This window comes from Hibiscus syriacus, unplaced genomic scaffold, assembly GCF_006381635.1.
Source record: "Hibiscus syriacus cultivar Baekdansim isolate YM2019G1 unplaced genomic scaffold, ASM638163v2 tig00002237_pilon, whole genome shotgun sequence".
Taxonomy (NCBI): Eukaryota; Viridiplantae; Streptophyta; class Magnoliopsida; order Malvales; family Malvaceae; genus Hibiscus; species Hibiscus syriacus.
Genome location: NW_024061918.1, coordinates 18,576,826 through 18,594,718, shown reverse-complemented (window position 1 = coordinate 18,594,718; position 17,893 = coordinate 18,576,826). Strand labels below are relative to the sequence as shown.

General features: G+C 35.2%; 1 protein-coding gene across 2 annotated transcripts; it reads right to left on the bottom strand.

The window, feature by feature from the left end:
• Positions 1-573: 573 nt before the first annotated feature.
• LOC120143206 (SAGA-associated factor 11-like) lies at positions 574-17,265 on the bottom strand. 2 transcript variants are annotated; one of them, XM_039157596.1, is made up of 4 exons: positions 17,250-17,265; positions 1,756-1,868; positions 1,227-1,538; positions 574-1,048 (listed from the first exon to the last, which is right to left on the bottom strand). In XM_039157596.1, the coding sequence occupies exons 2-4, from the start codon at positions 1,783-1,785 to the stop codon at positions 866-868; spliced, it is 525 nt and encodes a 174-aa protein (XP_039013527.1). In that variant the 5' UTR covers positions 1,786-1,868; positions 17,250-17,265; the 3' UTR covers positions 574-865. The 2 variants fall into 2 exon arrangements, with proteins under 2 accessions (XP_039013527.1, XP_039013532.1); XM_039157601.1 differs by lacking the exon at positions 17,250-17,265 and adding an exon at positions 2,358-2,431 and having other exon boundaries at positions 1,756-1,857.
• Positions 17,266-17,893: the final 628 nt, after the last annotated feature.

The window sequence follows — 17,893 nt, the reverse complement described above, 5'->3', positions numbered from 1 at the left end:
CCAAAATGATCATTCGAAATTTTTTTGAAATATATTCTTCCCACAAATGCATGATTTTGATTCTCACGTAACTTTATCAACTCACCCCATTCCTATTTATAGCGAAAAGTTATCAAAATAACCGTTGGAACTCGTCATGCTCACATGACGAGTTCCAAAGGCTCTAAACGACTACTTATCAAACATTTATAAACGGCTATATATTTAAAACCAAAGGAATTCATCACCTCGACATGACGAGTTTCGTTGATTTTTTGGTATAAAATTTAAAATAAAAACACTACAATAAAAAATATTATTTTAATAGAACTCGTCATCTCGAGATGACGAGTTCCAACAAAAATAATTAAATATTCAAACTGACCAATCGATCAAAAAATAGTAATTTTTTATAAAATTCATCATCTCGAGATGACGAGTTCGATGTGTACTGTTGAAAATGCCGTAGACCCTAAAATAAAAACTTATATGCCCTATTGGGCTAAATATATCAGTCGTTTGCCGTATTGGGTCAAAAAACTCCTCCAATTATGAAAAATATACATATTCTGCTGTCTATTGAAACCCAATAGATCAAGTGAAATGAGAATGATGCTCTCATGTCTATTTCCTTCAATCCCTACCGCCCTTTTTGTCTTTTATACAAAATTAACACCACCAATAAAAGAGCAAAACATACAGTTCAAACGCATCCAAAAACTTCGGCAAATTCAAACCTTCATAAATGTTGCCTCCAACCAAACTAATGTCTCAGTTCACCCAACACATTTTGAAAAAGATGGCGAGACAACTTGGAGTTCAGTTTAACTAGGTTCATTACACATCGAGTATATTGACATGTTAATAGCCTTTGCTCCAGTTTGTTTCATGGTCCCTCGTAAGTGCCATTGGAGTACTCCTCACCTGCAACACCAGGTGTTCCATTTGATAACCGATTTGTGCTCGTAGAATTTGAAAATGATGAATGCGTGGAAACAGGGCTGCCTCGTGAATAATGGTTTTGTGCAGATGTGGTACTCCTAGTAACCTTGAGACGAGCCTTTCTACCCTACACCAAGAAAATACAAGGAATTTTATCCTTTGTAAGGTATGCTGTTCGACGTAATCAATTATAACAGTGGCAACTCAATCACAATCATAGTCTATCCTCATGGATGCAAAAAGAAAATTATACTGAATGTAAATAATACAAATGTACATGATAGGATGATTAGAGACAAAATCACCTTTCCCATGCATTTCTCCAAGTGAGGAGCAAACCTCCCTGCAGAAATGGATCTCCCACAGTTCATGCATTCAAATATTTCACTGGCAACAGAAGGGTGTGTTTGTCCAAATATATCCACCACATACTTGTTATTTGTTTCACCACTGTTACTAGGATCAGCTACCCTTGCTCGGGCTTGTGCCGATAACCTCATTTCTTCTTCCTCTTCCTCCAAATTATGATCAAGGCCCAACTTTGCTGTCCGATGACACTCGGATGCAACATCAACAATTATGGAATCCAAGAGACCCCCATAAAAGTGAGATGAAAGCTGCAAAGACAATCCATCCAAACAAGATAATTTGTTACAATTGAATCATCAGTAAAACATCCCTCAATCTTCTAAATGAACTCAGGTGAAAAACATATACAGACTCTTAATCTTGCTCATCTCATGTAGATAAAATCTTAGTTACCGACAACTTAAGTATTGTTCTTCAGTTTTTCATTTCAAAGAGGAAAAGAGTCAGCTGAGTGAACAGGGTTACCTGAGTATCATCTTCATTTTGTACAGACATGACTTGTAAAGCAGATAACCTAAGCTCTAAACAATAGTCCCCAATTCAAGCTTCAATTAGAGCAGGAAGAACCTACAAATTACACCGCAAGCTGATAAACATGAATTAGTGAGAAAAAAAATAAGCGATATCATTAAATAAAAAAAAAAACCCAAATGAATTAAATCAAACGCTACTTCTAACAATAAAGTAACATAAACACAAATGAAAATAAAATTGTAATCGTTAAATCGGCAACAACTATAATCAAACTTAATAAACAACCATCAGCAGTTATTTTGATCATAAATAGACAAATCCATCAAATCTAATCCCCAATTGCTCATCACAAGTTTAAACTCCTAACGATGGGTAAACGCGGATTGAATTCGAAAACATTCGAATATCATCTCCTGAGATTTACTAAATAATCACTTGATTTTTGGGCTCATAAAATTGATTTTGATTCAATCCACAAGGTCGAAATCACGTTATCCACAGACAAAATAACTTCCGCTAGATTATTTAAAAAACACAAGAAACAAAAGGAAAGATCAGTGCTTAAATTTGACAGAAGAATAGAGACAGCTTACATGTTGGAAACGGATTCTACTTGAGACAGAGCTTCGCTTCGGAGCCGACTCCTCTCTAAAAGGGTTAGAATCCAGCTCTCGACTTGAGTGATTCCACGTGGAGGAAACCAGTGTTCGGAATTCTACCTTCTGCAACCACAACCGTTGATCCCAAACTATAAACCTTATTTTAAATTGGTCCTTATACTTTCGAATATTTCAATTTCATCCCTAAACGCCGACCCTCATTCTAAATTGGTCCTTAAACTTTTAAACATTCTAATTTCATTCCTAAACCATGATCATCTTTCTAAATTGATCCCAAAACTATTGAATCATCAGACTTCATATTAAAATTCATCCAAACATGTAATTAATTTCAACCATAGTTTAACCTAATTTGTTTTAAATATATAATAATATAACTTGGTCTAATGATTAATCAACTAATAAAACTAAGGCAAAAAGGCACCTAAGACCCCCAAACTTTAAAAAAAACCAATATAGTCCTCATCCATTTTTTCGATCAGTGTGACCCTCCAACTCGAAGAAAGAAACCAATGTGGCTCTTTGATCAATGTTCTCCGTCACTGACCAACGTTCCGTTAGTTCCTGCTGTTATTAATTGGGTAAATTACAACATTCATCACTCAATTATTTTCTCCTATTCTATTTTGGTCACTAAACTCTAAAAGTTTTCACTTTCGAAAACCCTAGTGACTTCAGGGACTAAGACTATAGTTAACCCATTTTATTTAAACACAAAACATTACCTCTCTCTGTATTACCCGTGCGGTGCCCCCATCTCTTTTTCCTTCTTCTTTCGTTTCTTCACGCCACCGCTGCCCATCTCCCATTTCTCCCCATCGTCCAAGGTCATCAACGTCACATAAGTCGATCAAAACTAAATCCACAAATGCTTGCTTTGCTGATTTATTTAGGGTTTTATTATTAAGTGTTGTTGCATTGACCCTTGGTGTTCGGGAGAATGCGACACCGGACAAGGTTAAGGAAGCGCATAAGAAAGTAATGGTTGCGAACCATCTCGATGCAGGTGGTAGCCATTACCTTGCCTCGAAAATCAACGAAGGCTAAAGATGTGATGCTTGGGAAGACAAAGTGGATCTGCATTTTAAATCCTAACTGGCTTTTGATTAAACTGCGCTTTGAGTTTGAACAATCTGCAAGAATACCCTTTACATCCCCCTTCAAAACTATCGTCTTTTTGGACAATTTATACTTGCCAAGGCTTTTGCAGCTCTGTTATTTTTTGCCTGCCTAGCTGAATTTAGTTCGTATGGGAATTGTTGTTAAGAAATTCTTTGGTTAATCCTCATCAAGTGTTTACGATTTTTCAAAAAATAAAATAAAATAAAATTTATTATGAGTTGATGAATCAAGGCAAATGATATGTGCAAGGAATCGAAGAGACAAACAATCGAAGAGGCTTCCCTTGCTGGTTAGTGTAGCTTCTGTGGAAATGTCTGAATACCCACTTTTTTTTAGGGTAAATGAACAATGGAAACCCATTGATGGGTTGGTGGGATTTATTGATTTTTGCAGAGTTCAAAAAGAAGAATGATGAACAACAAGATGAACTTTCTATCAAAAGTTCAAACCCCATTTGATTCAAATTTTTTATTTAATTAATTTAATTAATATTATTTTAATCATATATTAATAATAAAATAATAATAAATGTCATATCATACATAAATAATAATAAAATAAGTTATGGTGATTAAAATATGAGTAATTCAAAAGTTGAATGATTAAATTGAAAATTTTTAAAGTTTAGTGATCAAAATAGAAGAGAAAATATAGTTAAATGATAAATAATGTAATTTACCCAATTTTTAACAGTATTAAACGGGTGAATTGGGCAAAGGGCAAATTGACATGCCACGTCAGCCAAAAGTAATGGTTTTGTTGGTTAACGACGGAAAACGTTGGTCAAAGGGTCACATTGAGTTTTTTTTAGAGTTGGAGGGTCACATTGATTGCAAAAAAGGATGAGGACCATATTGGTCTTTTCTTAAAGTTCAAGGGCCTTGAGTACCTTTTTGCCTAAAACTTCATTTACTAAATGTCTATTAGTATTAACCTTAATTATAACAATAAAAGAAAATGGTTAAAATAAAATTAAAGTTCGAAATTTAAAATGAAATGATCTCTTTAAAACTTGAACAAAAATGAGTTTCTATATATACACTTTCAGTTTTATACACGCCTATTTTTGTCTGGGATTTTATTTCAAAATTTAATTATTTCATTACTTTATATATAATATAATATTGAAGTATATTATATATTTTCAAACATATGTATATAATTTTTAAAAACATATATATAGTATATATTATATTTTAAAATTATATATATATATATATAGTTTTTGAAGAAATATATATAGTATATATTAGTGTGTGTAATGTATATATATATATAGACAGATAGTGTCACATGCTTTTAAAACAATTTATGTATTCAAAAAACAATAAATTTTATTTCTTTAAATAACTCGATTTATTAATAAAATATATATAACGTCCTTTAAATACTAATATATAAAATAGCGTTTATGTCCATCACATAGAAGTTTAAATTCATTTATAAATATAATATTACAAATCATTTTTCAGTTGTTCCTACCAGAGTATCATAACATAACTAAGTACATGACAACTAGTAATATCAAAATAACATCGAGAGATGTCATGCTGTTACTAATGAGGCAACCCTTGACAGATGATATCAGATGCGCTCCTCACTTCGATCACACTTTCTTACCTACACGTGAAACAATCACACGTTAAGTATTCACTTAGTAAGGCATATTAAAAATCAGGTGATATGGTCCCGATTATGTGACCCGAGTCATATATATGTTTGTCCGATTGTGATTCTAGTAAGAAACTTCGAAGTGCTTGTGAATGACTTTTGAAACTGCACAATCAATATAATGAGTAGAAAATAAATATATAGATAATAAAAATGAAAGGGTAAAGGATATGTTGAAGTGGTAAATAGATGATGTAAATGTGATGGTTGTAGAGGTTGAATGGATGTAATGAAATTGGTGATGGATGGATGTATTTAGCGTGGCCAACGATGGAATTCAAAGGATGGATTGTGACCCTCTAACTATAAATGAGTTAAGAATCATCAATATAACAAAGTGGAAAAGGTACAAGTGGTGGGGGATGGAAACGAGACCCACTAGCTATAAGGGAGCTAGGAACCAATGTTATAAACAAGTGGAATATATGAAGACTACAAGACAAGTCTTGAAGTCGATAAATTTCTACAAAGAACAAGAATGAAAGAAAAACTCTCAAAGGTTTCTATATACATAAAAGTTCTGTTTACAATGCAATGGACGTGCCTATTTATAGTGTTGATAGGCACCATATGAAAGGTTACAAAAAAATAATAATGAATGTTCATCTTAAAGGACTTGAATGAGCTTAAATGACTTGTCCTTTCTTATCTACAAGATTAGCTAAATATTCTAGACTATTTGGTGATGAATCTAGACATTTTAAAGATGAATTTAACCTCATTTCTGTCCAAAGGGATGAAGGACTCTTGGGTTGCCTTGCTTTGCTTGCAAATGAAAGAAAAACTGATAAATGATGACATAGGATGAATGTAGACATTCTACATGTCCAAATTAGCTTGTCTCTTCAAATTCCTTGCTGATTTTATCACTTATTTTAGTGATTAAATGACATAATATCATCTTTCATTGCTTGTAACCTTGTAGAATATGATCAGCCTTCAAAAGATGATAAATAAAGGCTTTGAATGCAAAGATGAATGTTGGTTATTGCATGTCCCCTTGCTTGAACGTGAATGACCTTCAATGGTTGATAATTTCAGCCTTGAATAGGTGAATTATGAAGCTTGAATTCATTGTTACTCTAAGAAGATGAACAACCCTTGGATTTAGATAAGAATTCAACCTTGAATTACCTTGAGATTACATGCATAAATATGACCTTCAATAACTTGTCTCCATGCTGAAGTTGAAAGGTCTCTCTCTTGGCTTGAATCAATCCACATGTCTAATGTACCTAGACATAAACATAGACTTTATTCAAACTTTAAATGAAATATGCATGAAAACAATTAAAGAGTTGGTTGGATTAATTAACTAGTTTAATTTATTAACTAACTTTATTGAATGAACTAAGATGCATGAATGAAGTAGCTTACTAAATGAACTACTTCTCTAAATGAACTATAATCTTAAATGAGATGCATGCTTTAACAATCAACACACTTATTAAATGCAATAAGATTTATGCATTATTAAGTACTCATGCAAACTCATGCACAAGTAAAATAAAGTGTTCATCCCTTATTATTGGCATTTCATCCTCACGCCCCAAGCTAGATGAAAACAAGCTTTTCATGGCTGTTTAAAAATTCTTGAATCTTGCACGTGTAATGGGGCCACTAGGAAACTCCTCCAGGTCCTTGCTATTGGTGGTCATGTCAGTCTCTCCCTCTTTGAAGCGATTTGTCCCCAAATTGTCATGTTGGATTGGAAACCTTTCTTTTCTCATGTGCATCCATACTCAATCTCCCAGATCAAAGGTAACTCACTTATAAGCCTTGTTCTCTTGCTGCTCATATTGTTTTTTTTTCTTCTCAATATTCTCCCGCACTTGTTAATGAAGCTTTTTAACATACTCAGCCTTATTGTGCCTATCCTTGTTCATTAATTGTTGAGCGGGTAATGGTAGTAGACCCAACAAAGTTAATGATTGAATCTATACACTAATTCAAAGGGTGTATGTCCCTTGGTTGAAATACCCCAAAATTTTGGTTAGTGACCAAAATGTAAATTTTGAAAGTTTGATGGCCAAAGTAGAAAATTGGGAAAGGTTTAAGGACCTAAGTGGTAATTTTCTCAAAAAAATTATTCCATAAATGGATAGCTTAATATTGAAAGTTGGGTTTTATGAAAATCAAATTCTTGATCTAGAAATTGTGTTAAAATTGGAAAGTGTTAAAGTCTGGTAAAAATCTAGTAAATCATATCGAATAGAAATTTCAGGAAAATTTGAAGGATAATAAGTTAAGCTTAGAAATATTATTTCCATATTTTAAAATGATGAAAAATAATATGGAGCATTGAATTTGAGAATTTTTTCCATGTTCAATTTGGACATTTGGATTTAAATGACAATGTTGCAATTTTTGGAAAGTTGCTTGGTAAAATTGGAAAAGGGTAAAATATTTTGTCCATCTTTGACTTTGGAAGAAATAAGGGTTATGTGGCTTGGTATTATGGTAAATATCAAGTTTCATTAATGGTAAAATGGACATTTCACATTAAATGAATTTTTAATTCATTTAAGCTTAAATTAAGGACAAATTAACATGAAATTCATTAGAAATTTCGTGAAAACTTAACCATTTCAGCCAATATTTCGTGCTCCCCATGAACAAGATAAGAATTTTTTTTGACCAATTTCCTTTGGATTTTGGATCATGCTGTGAAATAGAAAATTGTTCCTTTCGAAAAACACTATCATTTGGTACCATTATTGTTTGCTAATTTGGTTTTTGTTCAAATATCCCAAATTCTAGGGTTTATGTTCACATTAGGGTGTATGGAATTGATGAAAGATTTTTAATGTTATTGAGGTTGTAGAATCATTTCCAAGCATGATTGATGATTAAAATCACCTATAAACGATCATATGAACATATAAAGTTTCGGCCAAACCCTAGATTTAGGGGATAAATGTGTTTTGATGAAATTAAGTTAGGGATTTGATTGTAGAGATTGTATAATGTTGAATTAAATTTGATTTCATGCTTGAATCGAATCAAAACTGAGCAAAATCTTGAAAACCCTATTCTTGGAACTTTGAAGTATTCGGCCTTGGCTTAAATGGATGAGAAAATTGGAAAATTATGTAAGGATTGGAAATGATGTAGAAAGTATTTTACAAGCCTTATAAAAATTTGGGGACCATTTTGTAATTTTATGAAAGTTGGGGGATCTAATCAACAATTTTGGAAAACTTATAGATTGTTGTGTAATTGTTCAATATTTGATGTACTATGCTGGAAATTAATGTTTGAGTGTTGAAATTGAAGTTAGGATGTGAAATTGGATTATTTTGGAAAGCTTGTAAAAGTTAAAGTTTAAATCACAAATATGGAAAGGTTGAGAGCTTAATTGAAAATGTTATGTGAAGTTTGGATTAAAAAAAGAACTTGAGTGGTCAATTAGAAGTATTAAGGTTAACATTTATGTTGTGACATAGAAACTTTATCGAGTAAGCATCGAAAAATTTGTTAGGAATTTATTTTCCAAAGTATGTCTATGTTAGTAAGATTCTAACATTTGATTTGAATTTGTATATGTTTGGTAATGATGTTCATTTAGATTGAGTGCTTGAAATCAAGATCAAATATTATTAAAGCTAAGGAGAAGCTTAAGGATGAAATGGGAAATTCTAAGGAAGGTTGCAAGCTAAGGACATTAGGTGAGTTCAAATTTAATTTGTACTTAAGTTATCGAACAAACTGGTAACTTCCTAAAAAAGGCTACTTTTAAGGCCTTTTTCACTTAAGTTATTGTTTGTTTAAAAGCTCATTTTAGTCATTTTAGGATCATGTAGTTTCATATAGTTGCATTTGTGGTGGTATTGTTGTTTTATCTATTAAAGGTGATGTATGAGAGAAAGGTGTAGTTGTTTGTGGTGTGCACTCTTTGGGAATGAATGACGTGGCATCACACGTTGCTGATATTTATGTACGAGGATAGTTAGCTCTACACGTGAAATGATGGATGTAACCGCTGGGGGACCACTTCCACATGGAGGATAAGGTTCACGCACAATGTGTGATTCTAGGGGTATGAGGGGTATTTTGCACCCAACAATCTCATCATTATCCCTAGATATTTTTATTATATATTACACCTCACAAGGAAGAGAAATAGAACGTAAAGAGAAGAGGATTTTCAGCAATATTTTATTTTCTTTTTCACCGTTTCCCTTTCTTCTTCCTTGAGTGGTGTTCCTCCATTGATAAGCTCCAAGGAGTGGCAAGCTAGGCGTCTGAGAGGAGCTAGCGAGCTAAGGCGGTTCGTGGTGGTTGAGGAGACCTTTGGCGGCGCGCGTTGAAGGCTTCTTCTCACTTCCCATTGCTTATATTTTTTCATTTATTATTGGGTTGTTTGGAACAAATATTTTCATGGCTTGTTCTATGGATGATTCGAACCCCACCATGACTTAACCTTATTTGGTGGGGTTATTTTGATGGATGTTTAAACTTTATTTTAATGGTGGATTTATGTTTATCTTTGTTATTTGCTTGCTTTGCTTATGTATGCTTCATCTTCTATGCTTGTAAGAGGCATGAGAGTGTCCATTTCTTAGATGAAGGTTAGGTGTTCGAGAGAAACCTAGCTAAAAATACTCGTAGTATTCAAGAGAAACACAAGACAAGATCCTTATAAGCAATGGGCTATAGAATTTTCATAAGCTTTGAACCGGCCTAGAAATACTATATCCTAATCCCTTAGTACTCGAGAGAGACTAAGACATGATTTCAACGACTAAAAAGGGTAGTTTTATCAATAGTGTCAATAGTGTAGACTGTCATAGCTGAGAGTGAGAGCAAATGTTGTGGCATTCTATTATGTTAAGGTTCCTTTGACTAAAGATTGTGGGAGCATTTTCAGTAAACCCTGTCGAGTAAGTGAAGTTTAGATAGATTAAATCTACTTGAGAGATAAGTTTAGAATCCTTAAATCAATCCCTACCATTAAATCTGCCTTGACATTTCATCATTTTCAATATTAAACATATGTTCTTGCCACTACATTTCCATTTGATACACCATCATACTTTCAATCTATATCCATCAACATTTACTTTCCATTGCTGTGACATTGTATATATCAATACTAACAATACATATATAGAGTAGTGCTTTGCTTTGGTTAGACTTTTATAATTTTAACCAATCCTTGTGGATACGATACTTAGTAATCACTTTATTACTTGAGCGATTGTGTATACTTGCACATTATTTGCGTATAATTTTGTAGTACTCACAACCCGCAACAAGTTTTTGGCACCGTTGTCGGGGATTGGTAGCCTGAAGTTAATTAGTTTTGCCAGAGCATTTTATTTTAGCATTTTTATTTGTTTATAGTTTACTTTATATTTTTGTTTTATTATTTTTTAGGTTTATTTAGTGTATGCCTAGAAGTCATTCTGAAGAGCCATTGGAACCGATAGAACCTGAGATTGAAAGACTCTTTAGATAAAGGAGACGTGTTCAACGTGCTTGAGGAAATATGTATCAGATTGGAAACCAAGGCATTGGTCAAGATGACAAAATTCTGAATGCCGCGACATTAGAAAATGTTGAACCTGCTGGTATGCCGCGCGTTATTCGTGATCATTTAAATCTGATACTAGATGACTTGAATCTTGGGATTGTGGCACCTGAAATTCAATCTGTATTTTTCGAGCTTAAACCAGTCATGTTCAACATGTTGAATTCCATTGGGCAGTTTGGGGGTATGCCAACTGAAGATGCCAAGCATCATATTCAAAATTTTCTAGAAGTTTGTGATTCTTTCCGCCAAGAAGGAGTGCATGAGGATGTTCTGAAATTAAAGTTGTTTTCGTATTCATTGCATGACCGAGTGAGGACTTGGTTGAGTGGTGTACCATCCGGCTCGATAGAATCATGGGCTGATCTTTGCAAGAGTTTCTTATTGCGGTACAACCCACCGAACATGAATACTCAGCTAAGGAATGATATAGCATATTTTTGCCAGGGCGACTACGAATCCATGTATGAGTGTTGGGACTGTTACAAGAATTTGCTTCGAAAGTGTTCAAATCATGGTTTTCACGATTGGACTCAAGTAGTTATGTTCTATAATGGAGTCAATGCACCCACGAGGATGATGTTGGATGCCTCGGCAAATGGGACATTGCTGGATAAATCACCTACTGAGGTGTTTGCTATCTTGGTCATAATTGCTAATAATGATTATCAATTTCCTTCCTCAAGGCTTGGGAGTAAGAGGAAAACACCTGGAGCATTTGAGTTAGATACCAAGGATTTGGTGTCTGCTCAACTCTTAGCTATCACTAACATGCTGAAAATTTTACAACGTTCCACTGAGGTGAAGGAAGTGAAAGCAACTAGCTTGGCATGCTTGTTATGCCAAGGCAATCATCATGAGAGCGAATGCCCGACCAATCATGAGTCTATCAACTTTGTAGGTAATTTCAATCGAGGCAACAACAATCCTTACTCTAACACTTATAATGCAGGCTAGTCAACCCACTCGGCAGCAGAATCACAATGAGCCCCAAGGTTACCAAAATGCTATGCCATGGCATAATGCCAACAAAGGAGCTTCATCTTCAGCGAGCATTAGTTCATTAGAAGCTACAATTCAAGAGTTTATATCTACTATGAAGACAATGATGCAAGATCATTCTACTTCAATTAAGAATCAAGGAGCTTTACTTCATAGTCAAGGCGCCTTACTTCAAAGCCATAGCTCGTCTTTGAGAGCTTTGAAAGGTCAAGTTGGTCATATTGCTACGGCATTGCACGAGCGCCACCAAGGACGTTTTCCAAGTGATACTGAAGTCACTAAAGTGCTTGGAAAGGAGCATTGCAATGTGTTAATTCTTAAGAGTGGAACACAAATCAATCAACAAGTCAAGGCTAGTAGAGCACAACATGATGACTCTACTCCCATTACTGACAATGGTGAAGCTGAATTACATGATGATATTTTCTCTGAGAAGGACAAGGAGGAGGGTTCTACTAATGGTTTTACTAAGGCACCAGATTCTGATGCCAAGGTAAAAGCAAATTCTATTCCTGCAGTTAAGGAAGCTAGACCCCCACCACCCTTCCCGAAAAGATTGAAGAAGCATAATGTTGTAGTTCAATTCAAGAAGTTCGTGGACATTCTTGATCAACTCCATATCAACATACCTCTCTTGGATTGAACGGATGTCAAAGTATGCCAAATTTCTCAAGGAAATCTTTACCAAGAAGAGGAAAGTAGAGACTTATTAGACTGTTGCCACGGTAACAAAATTTTGTTCTTCATTGAGTAAATTGCCGTCAAAGCGAAATGATCTGGGTAGCTTCATTATTCCTTGTTCTATTGGAGTTAATTTCGTTGGAAAGGCACTATGTGATCTTGGCTCGAGTGTCAAATAATATTGAAATCTATATTTTTGAAGGTTGGCAAAGGAGATGCAAGACCCACATCAGTTATTTTACAACTTGCCGACAGATCCCATGTGAAACCTAAAGGAAGAGTCGAAGATGTCATTTTAAGGGTGGATAAGTTTGTGTTTCCAGTCAACTTATTAATTTTGGACTGTGAAGTTGATGCCAAGGCACCTATTATTTTGGGAAGACCTTTCCTAGCCATTGGTCGTATTTTGATAGACTGTGAAAAAGGTGAACTCACCATGAGAGTGGCTGATCAATGTGTGTGTCAATGTGTTTCGAACTCTCAAATATGCCGATGGCACTGAAGAATGCCAAGGCATTTCTGAATTGAACTCAATAATTGAAAAAGAGCTTTTCCAGAACAATTTCATTCAGCTAGCAGAGAAAGAATATTGGGTGGATGATGAAAGCTTAGTGGAGTACGATAACTTCCCAATTTTGGAGGAGCAATCTAGCTTATTACAAGTTAGATCAGGTATGAATTTTGAACCTCTAAATTTTGATGAATTTAATCCTCCTAAGCCTTCATTATTGCATGCACCTACTTTAGAGCTTAAGACTTTGCCAGGGCATCTTAAATATGTTTACTTGGGTAGCGATAAAACTTTACTGGTGATTATTTCCACTAACCTTACTACTAACCAATAGCAACGTTTGTTAAGTGTTTTGATGCAGCATAAGAAAACAATTGGTTGGACTATGGCCGACTTGAAAGGAATTAGTTCTACGATTTGCATGCATATGATTCTGCTCAAAGATTACCACGTCAATTCAATAGAACCACAAAGAAGACTCAACTCTGTTATGAAGAAGGTGGTAATGAAAGAAATTCTAAAATGGCTTGATGCTGGAATGATTTACCCTATCTCAAATAGCTCATGGATGAGCCATGTCCAATGTGTTCTAGCATTGGAAAATGTTATCGGTATTGTCCTTTCATTACCGATACTCCTACCCATAAATCTCTCTTTTGCTCGGGTGATAACTCCGTAAAAATGTCAAATTTAGGGCCTTTTCACTTAAGTTATCGACTGTCTAAGAGCTCATAATGGATCATATAGATGCATTTACGAGCATGTAGTTGCATATGGTGGAAATATATTTTGTTGTGGCAATTTATTTTGAAAACAGTGTTGCATTATGGGGAAGGTGCTTTGTTTGATGATGTACAAGATTTGGGAGCAATAATGAGTGAGGAGAATTGTTGTGACAAATTGGGAATGCTGAGAAGAATGCAATGCCAACTCAGATGACATTTCGGAAGTGAAAAAGACAAAAAAAGATATTTTTAGCCAGTTGTCCTTATCTTCACATGCCTTCAGCTGCCAGACACCTAGGATGGAGCATCTGCCACCTTGGTCAGCTGATCTTGTTTACAAGTACGCCTAGTTGCCAACCACCCAGGAGGTGACCACTGTCACCTCTACACCACCCCTCACGTGAAGGGAACAAACTTGGGGTATCGTGGGAATTTTGACATAAATCCCTAGGTTTATTCCCCACTATAAATAGGAGATGAAGCCACCATATTAAGAAGATTGGATTTTACATCATTTTGAGCTAAAATTCTTGAGAAATTATTGAAGATGAAGCAGAAAGAAAAAGGTTATTTTTTCTTCATTCTCTTTTGACGTGGAATTCCTCCATTGACAAGCTAGAGGGTGTGGTGAGCTAGCCATTCGAGAGGACATAGCAAGCTAAGGTGGTTCGTGGTGGCCAAGGGGAGCTCCGGCAGTGCACGTCGAAGGCTTTTCCTCCATCTATTTGTTGTTTTTATCATTTATCATATTTAAGTTGTATGAAAAGAATTATTTTCATGCCTTGTTACTTCGAATATTCGAACCCCATCATGAGCTAGCTTTATTTGGTGGGAGTCCACTATGGATGTTTATGCTTTTTATTTAATGGATGGTTGTTTTTCTTTATGTTCTTTTTTTTGCTAATGGTTCTTAATGTATTAAGGTTGTAGGAGCTATGAGAGTAGTCATTCCTTAGGAAAAATACTTAATGTTTGAGAGAAATTAAGTAGCTCATTTTTAGTGTTCAAGAGAAACTAAGGAGGATCAACACAAGTAATGGGTATTAGATATTAACTAGACCTAATCCACCCTTAGACATAAGGCTAGGATTTCAATCAACTAAAGGAGTAGTGATTGGTCGAGAGGTTAGATGTTGGTGCTGACGATGAGTGGTATTGTCGTGACATATTCTGTTGTTCTGAACCAATGGGATACCTGCACCTGCTAACGCCGAGAGGTATTGCCAAGGCACTCTAAACCTGTCGAGTCCCTTGACTAGAGATAGTGTAGGGCACCATTAGTAAACTCTGTCGGACAAGTAAAACATAGAAATAAGACCATCCTGAGAATATAGACTTAAGTTTCCTAAGTGACTCCTATCATTCATTTCCATAGTAGCCTGTTGTCTAAGGATTATCAAGTCATTTTATTCAAATCCAGTGTTTACATTTTGTTTTTCCTTTACATTTTCATTTGATTTCACTACACTCAATTTATTTTGCCAAGATATTTCCATCCATTTTGCCACAACATCCCTATTTTCTCCCACATCACACTATCATTCCATCTCCACAACACACATTTCATATTTCCTCAACATTCTCATTGGTACATACCATCGCACTAACTATACTTAGATAAAGTAGTTATTTGCTTTGATTGAACTTATAAATTTACTTCAATCCCTATGGATCTGATACTCACTCGTCACTTTATTACTTGTTCAATTGTATATACTTGCACATATTTCGCGTCCATATTTAGTACTCACAAAATGTGGATAATGTTTTGGAATCGTTACCGGGGATTGGCAACTGGAAGTTAATTAGTTTTGTCATAGCATTTTTATTTTACTTCTTCGTTTTTATATAGTTTTACTTGTTATTTTTAATTGTATTTCAAGTTTTTCTTGGTGTATGATCAGAAGACACTTTGACAAACCAATTGAACTTGAGATTGAGAGGCATTTTAGGCAAAGAAGACATGCCCAACGTGCTCAAGCAATCAAGATATTGGTTAAGAGGAAGATTAGAATACTGAGGAAATTTTGAATGTTGGGAATGCAGCCATGCCTCGTGATATTCGAGATCACTTAAATTAAGGTATTGGTTTTAGGCAAAGAAACATGCCCAACGTGCTCAAGCAATCAAGATATTGGTTAAGAGGAAGATTAGAATACTGAGGAAATTTTGAATGTTGGGAATGCAGCCATGCCTCGTGATATTCGAGATCACTTAAATTAAGGTATTGGTCAAGAGGAAGATTAGAATGTCAATGCAATTTTGAATGTTGGGAATGCAGCCAAGAATTATGGCACCCGAGATTCAGGCAACCCATTTTGAGCTTAAACTAGTCATATTTAATATGTTTAATTCCATAGAGTAGTGTGGGGGCATGCCTCATGAAGATGCCAGGTAGCATATCCGTAACTTCTTAGAGGTGTGTGATTCTTTCAGATAACAAGGAGTGCACAAGGATAAACTGAAATTAAAGTCATTTCCATATTCTCTGTGTGACAAGCAACGACATGGTTGAGTGGTGTTCTAGCTGGCTCAATGGAGTCCTGAACTGATATGTGCAAAAGTTTTTTGCTACGGTATAATCTGTCGAACATGAACACCTAACTGAGGAACGACATTGTTTTTTTTCATCAAGCTGATGACGAATCAAAGTATAAATGTTGGGGTTGATATAAAGGATTGCTTCGTAAATGCTCTAATCATGGTTTTTGAGATTGAACTCAAGTGGTAAGTTTCTATAATGGAGTAAATGCTCCCACAAGGATGATGCTAGATACTTCGGCAAATGGGACATTGCTCGATAAATCACCTGCAGAGGCATTTGACATTCTGGATAGGATTGCAAACAATGATGATCAATTCACATATACAAGGCTTGGAACTAGGCAAAAAGCGCATGGGGCATTCAAGTTGGATACTAAGGATGTCGTAACTTGCTATCATCACCGGTATCTTGAAGAATTTGCAATGACCAAGTGATGTGAAAGAAATAAAGCCAGCCAACTCAGCATGTTTATTATGCTAAGGCAATCATCATTAGAGCGAGTGTCCGACCAATAAGGAATCCATCAACTATGTAGGAAACTATAATCAAGGCAACAACAACACCTATTCTAACACCTATAATCTTGGATGGCATCAAAATCAAAACTTCTCACGGAGAAATCAAGGAACCAACAATACTAATTAACCCATTAGGCCACAGAATTTCAATGACTCTCAAGGTTTTAAAACGAATATACCATGGCATATTCTAACAAGGGAGTACAATCTTCATCTAACACAAGTTCTTTGGAGGCCACAATCCAAGATTTTATAGCTACCATAAAGACCATGCTACCTCCGTCAAAAACCAAAGAGCCTTATTACACGGTCAAGGAGATTTGCTTCAAATCCATAGCTCATCTTTGAGGGCTTTGGAGGGTCAAGTTGGTCAAATTACCGCAGCATTAGAAGAATGTCAACCAGGTCATCTGTCGAATGACACATAAGTCACTAAAACTCATGGGAAGGAGGATTATAGTGCATTCACTCTACGAAGTAGCACCCAAATCAATGTACAAGATAAGTTTGGGGGGAAGAAATAATTATGATTTACTTCCTGTAACTGTACCAGCTGAGCATTAAGTGTTAGAAGAAACACAAGTGGAGGAGGATAAGGATGAAGGTTCATCCAGTGAAACTACTAAGGGAGCAAACAAAAATGCCACGGAAAATTTTGTTCACATCTCTTCATTAGAAGAAGTCAGACCCCACCAATGTTCCTACAAAGACTAAATAAACATAATGATGACATTCAATTCAAGAAGTTTGTCGACATTATGGACCAACTCCACATCAATGTTCCTTTTCTAGAAGCTATAGAAAAAATGTCGACATATGCTAAATTTCTCAAAGAGATTGTTACCAAGAAACGAAAAGCTGAGAAGTAAGAGACCATTTCCACGTCAAAGGCATACTACTCTGCCTTGAACAAGCTTCTACCAAAGCAAAAAGATCCAGTCAGCTTTATCATTCTATGTTCGATAGGAGAAAATTATGTTGGGAATGCACTATGTGACCTTGGCTCAAGCGTGAACTTAATGCCTATGTCAATCTTCTTGAAGCTTGGAATAGTAAATGCAAGACCCACCTCCGTTATCTTGCAACTAGTCGATCGCTCTCATGTTTGTCCTGACGGGTGAGTCAAGGATGTCATTCTAAGGGTGGAAAATTTTGAGTTTCCAGTAGACTTCTTTATAGTTGATTGTGAGGTTGATGCCAT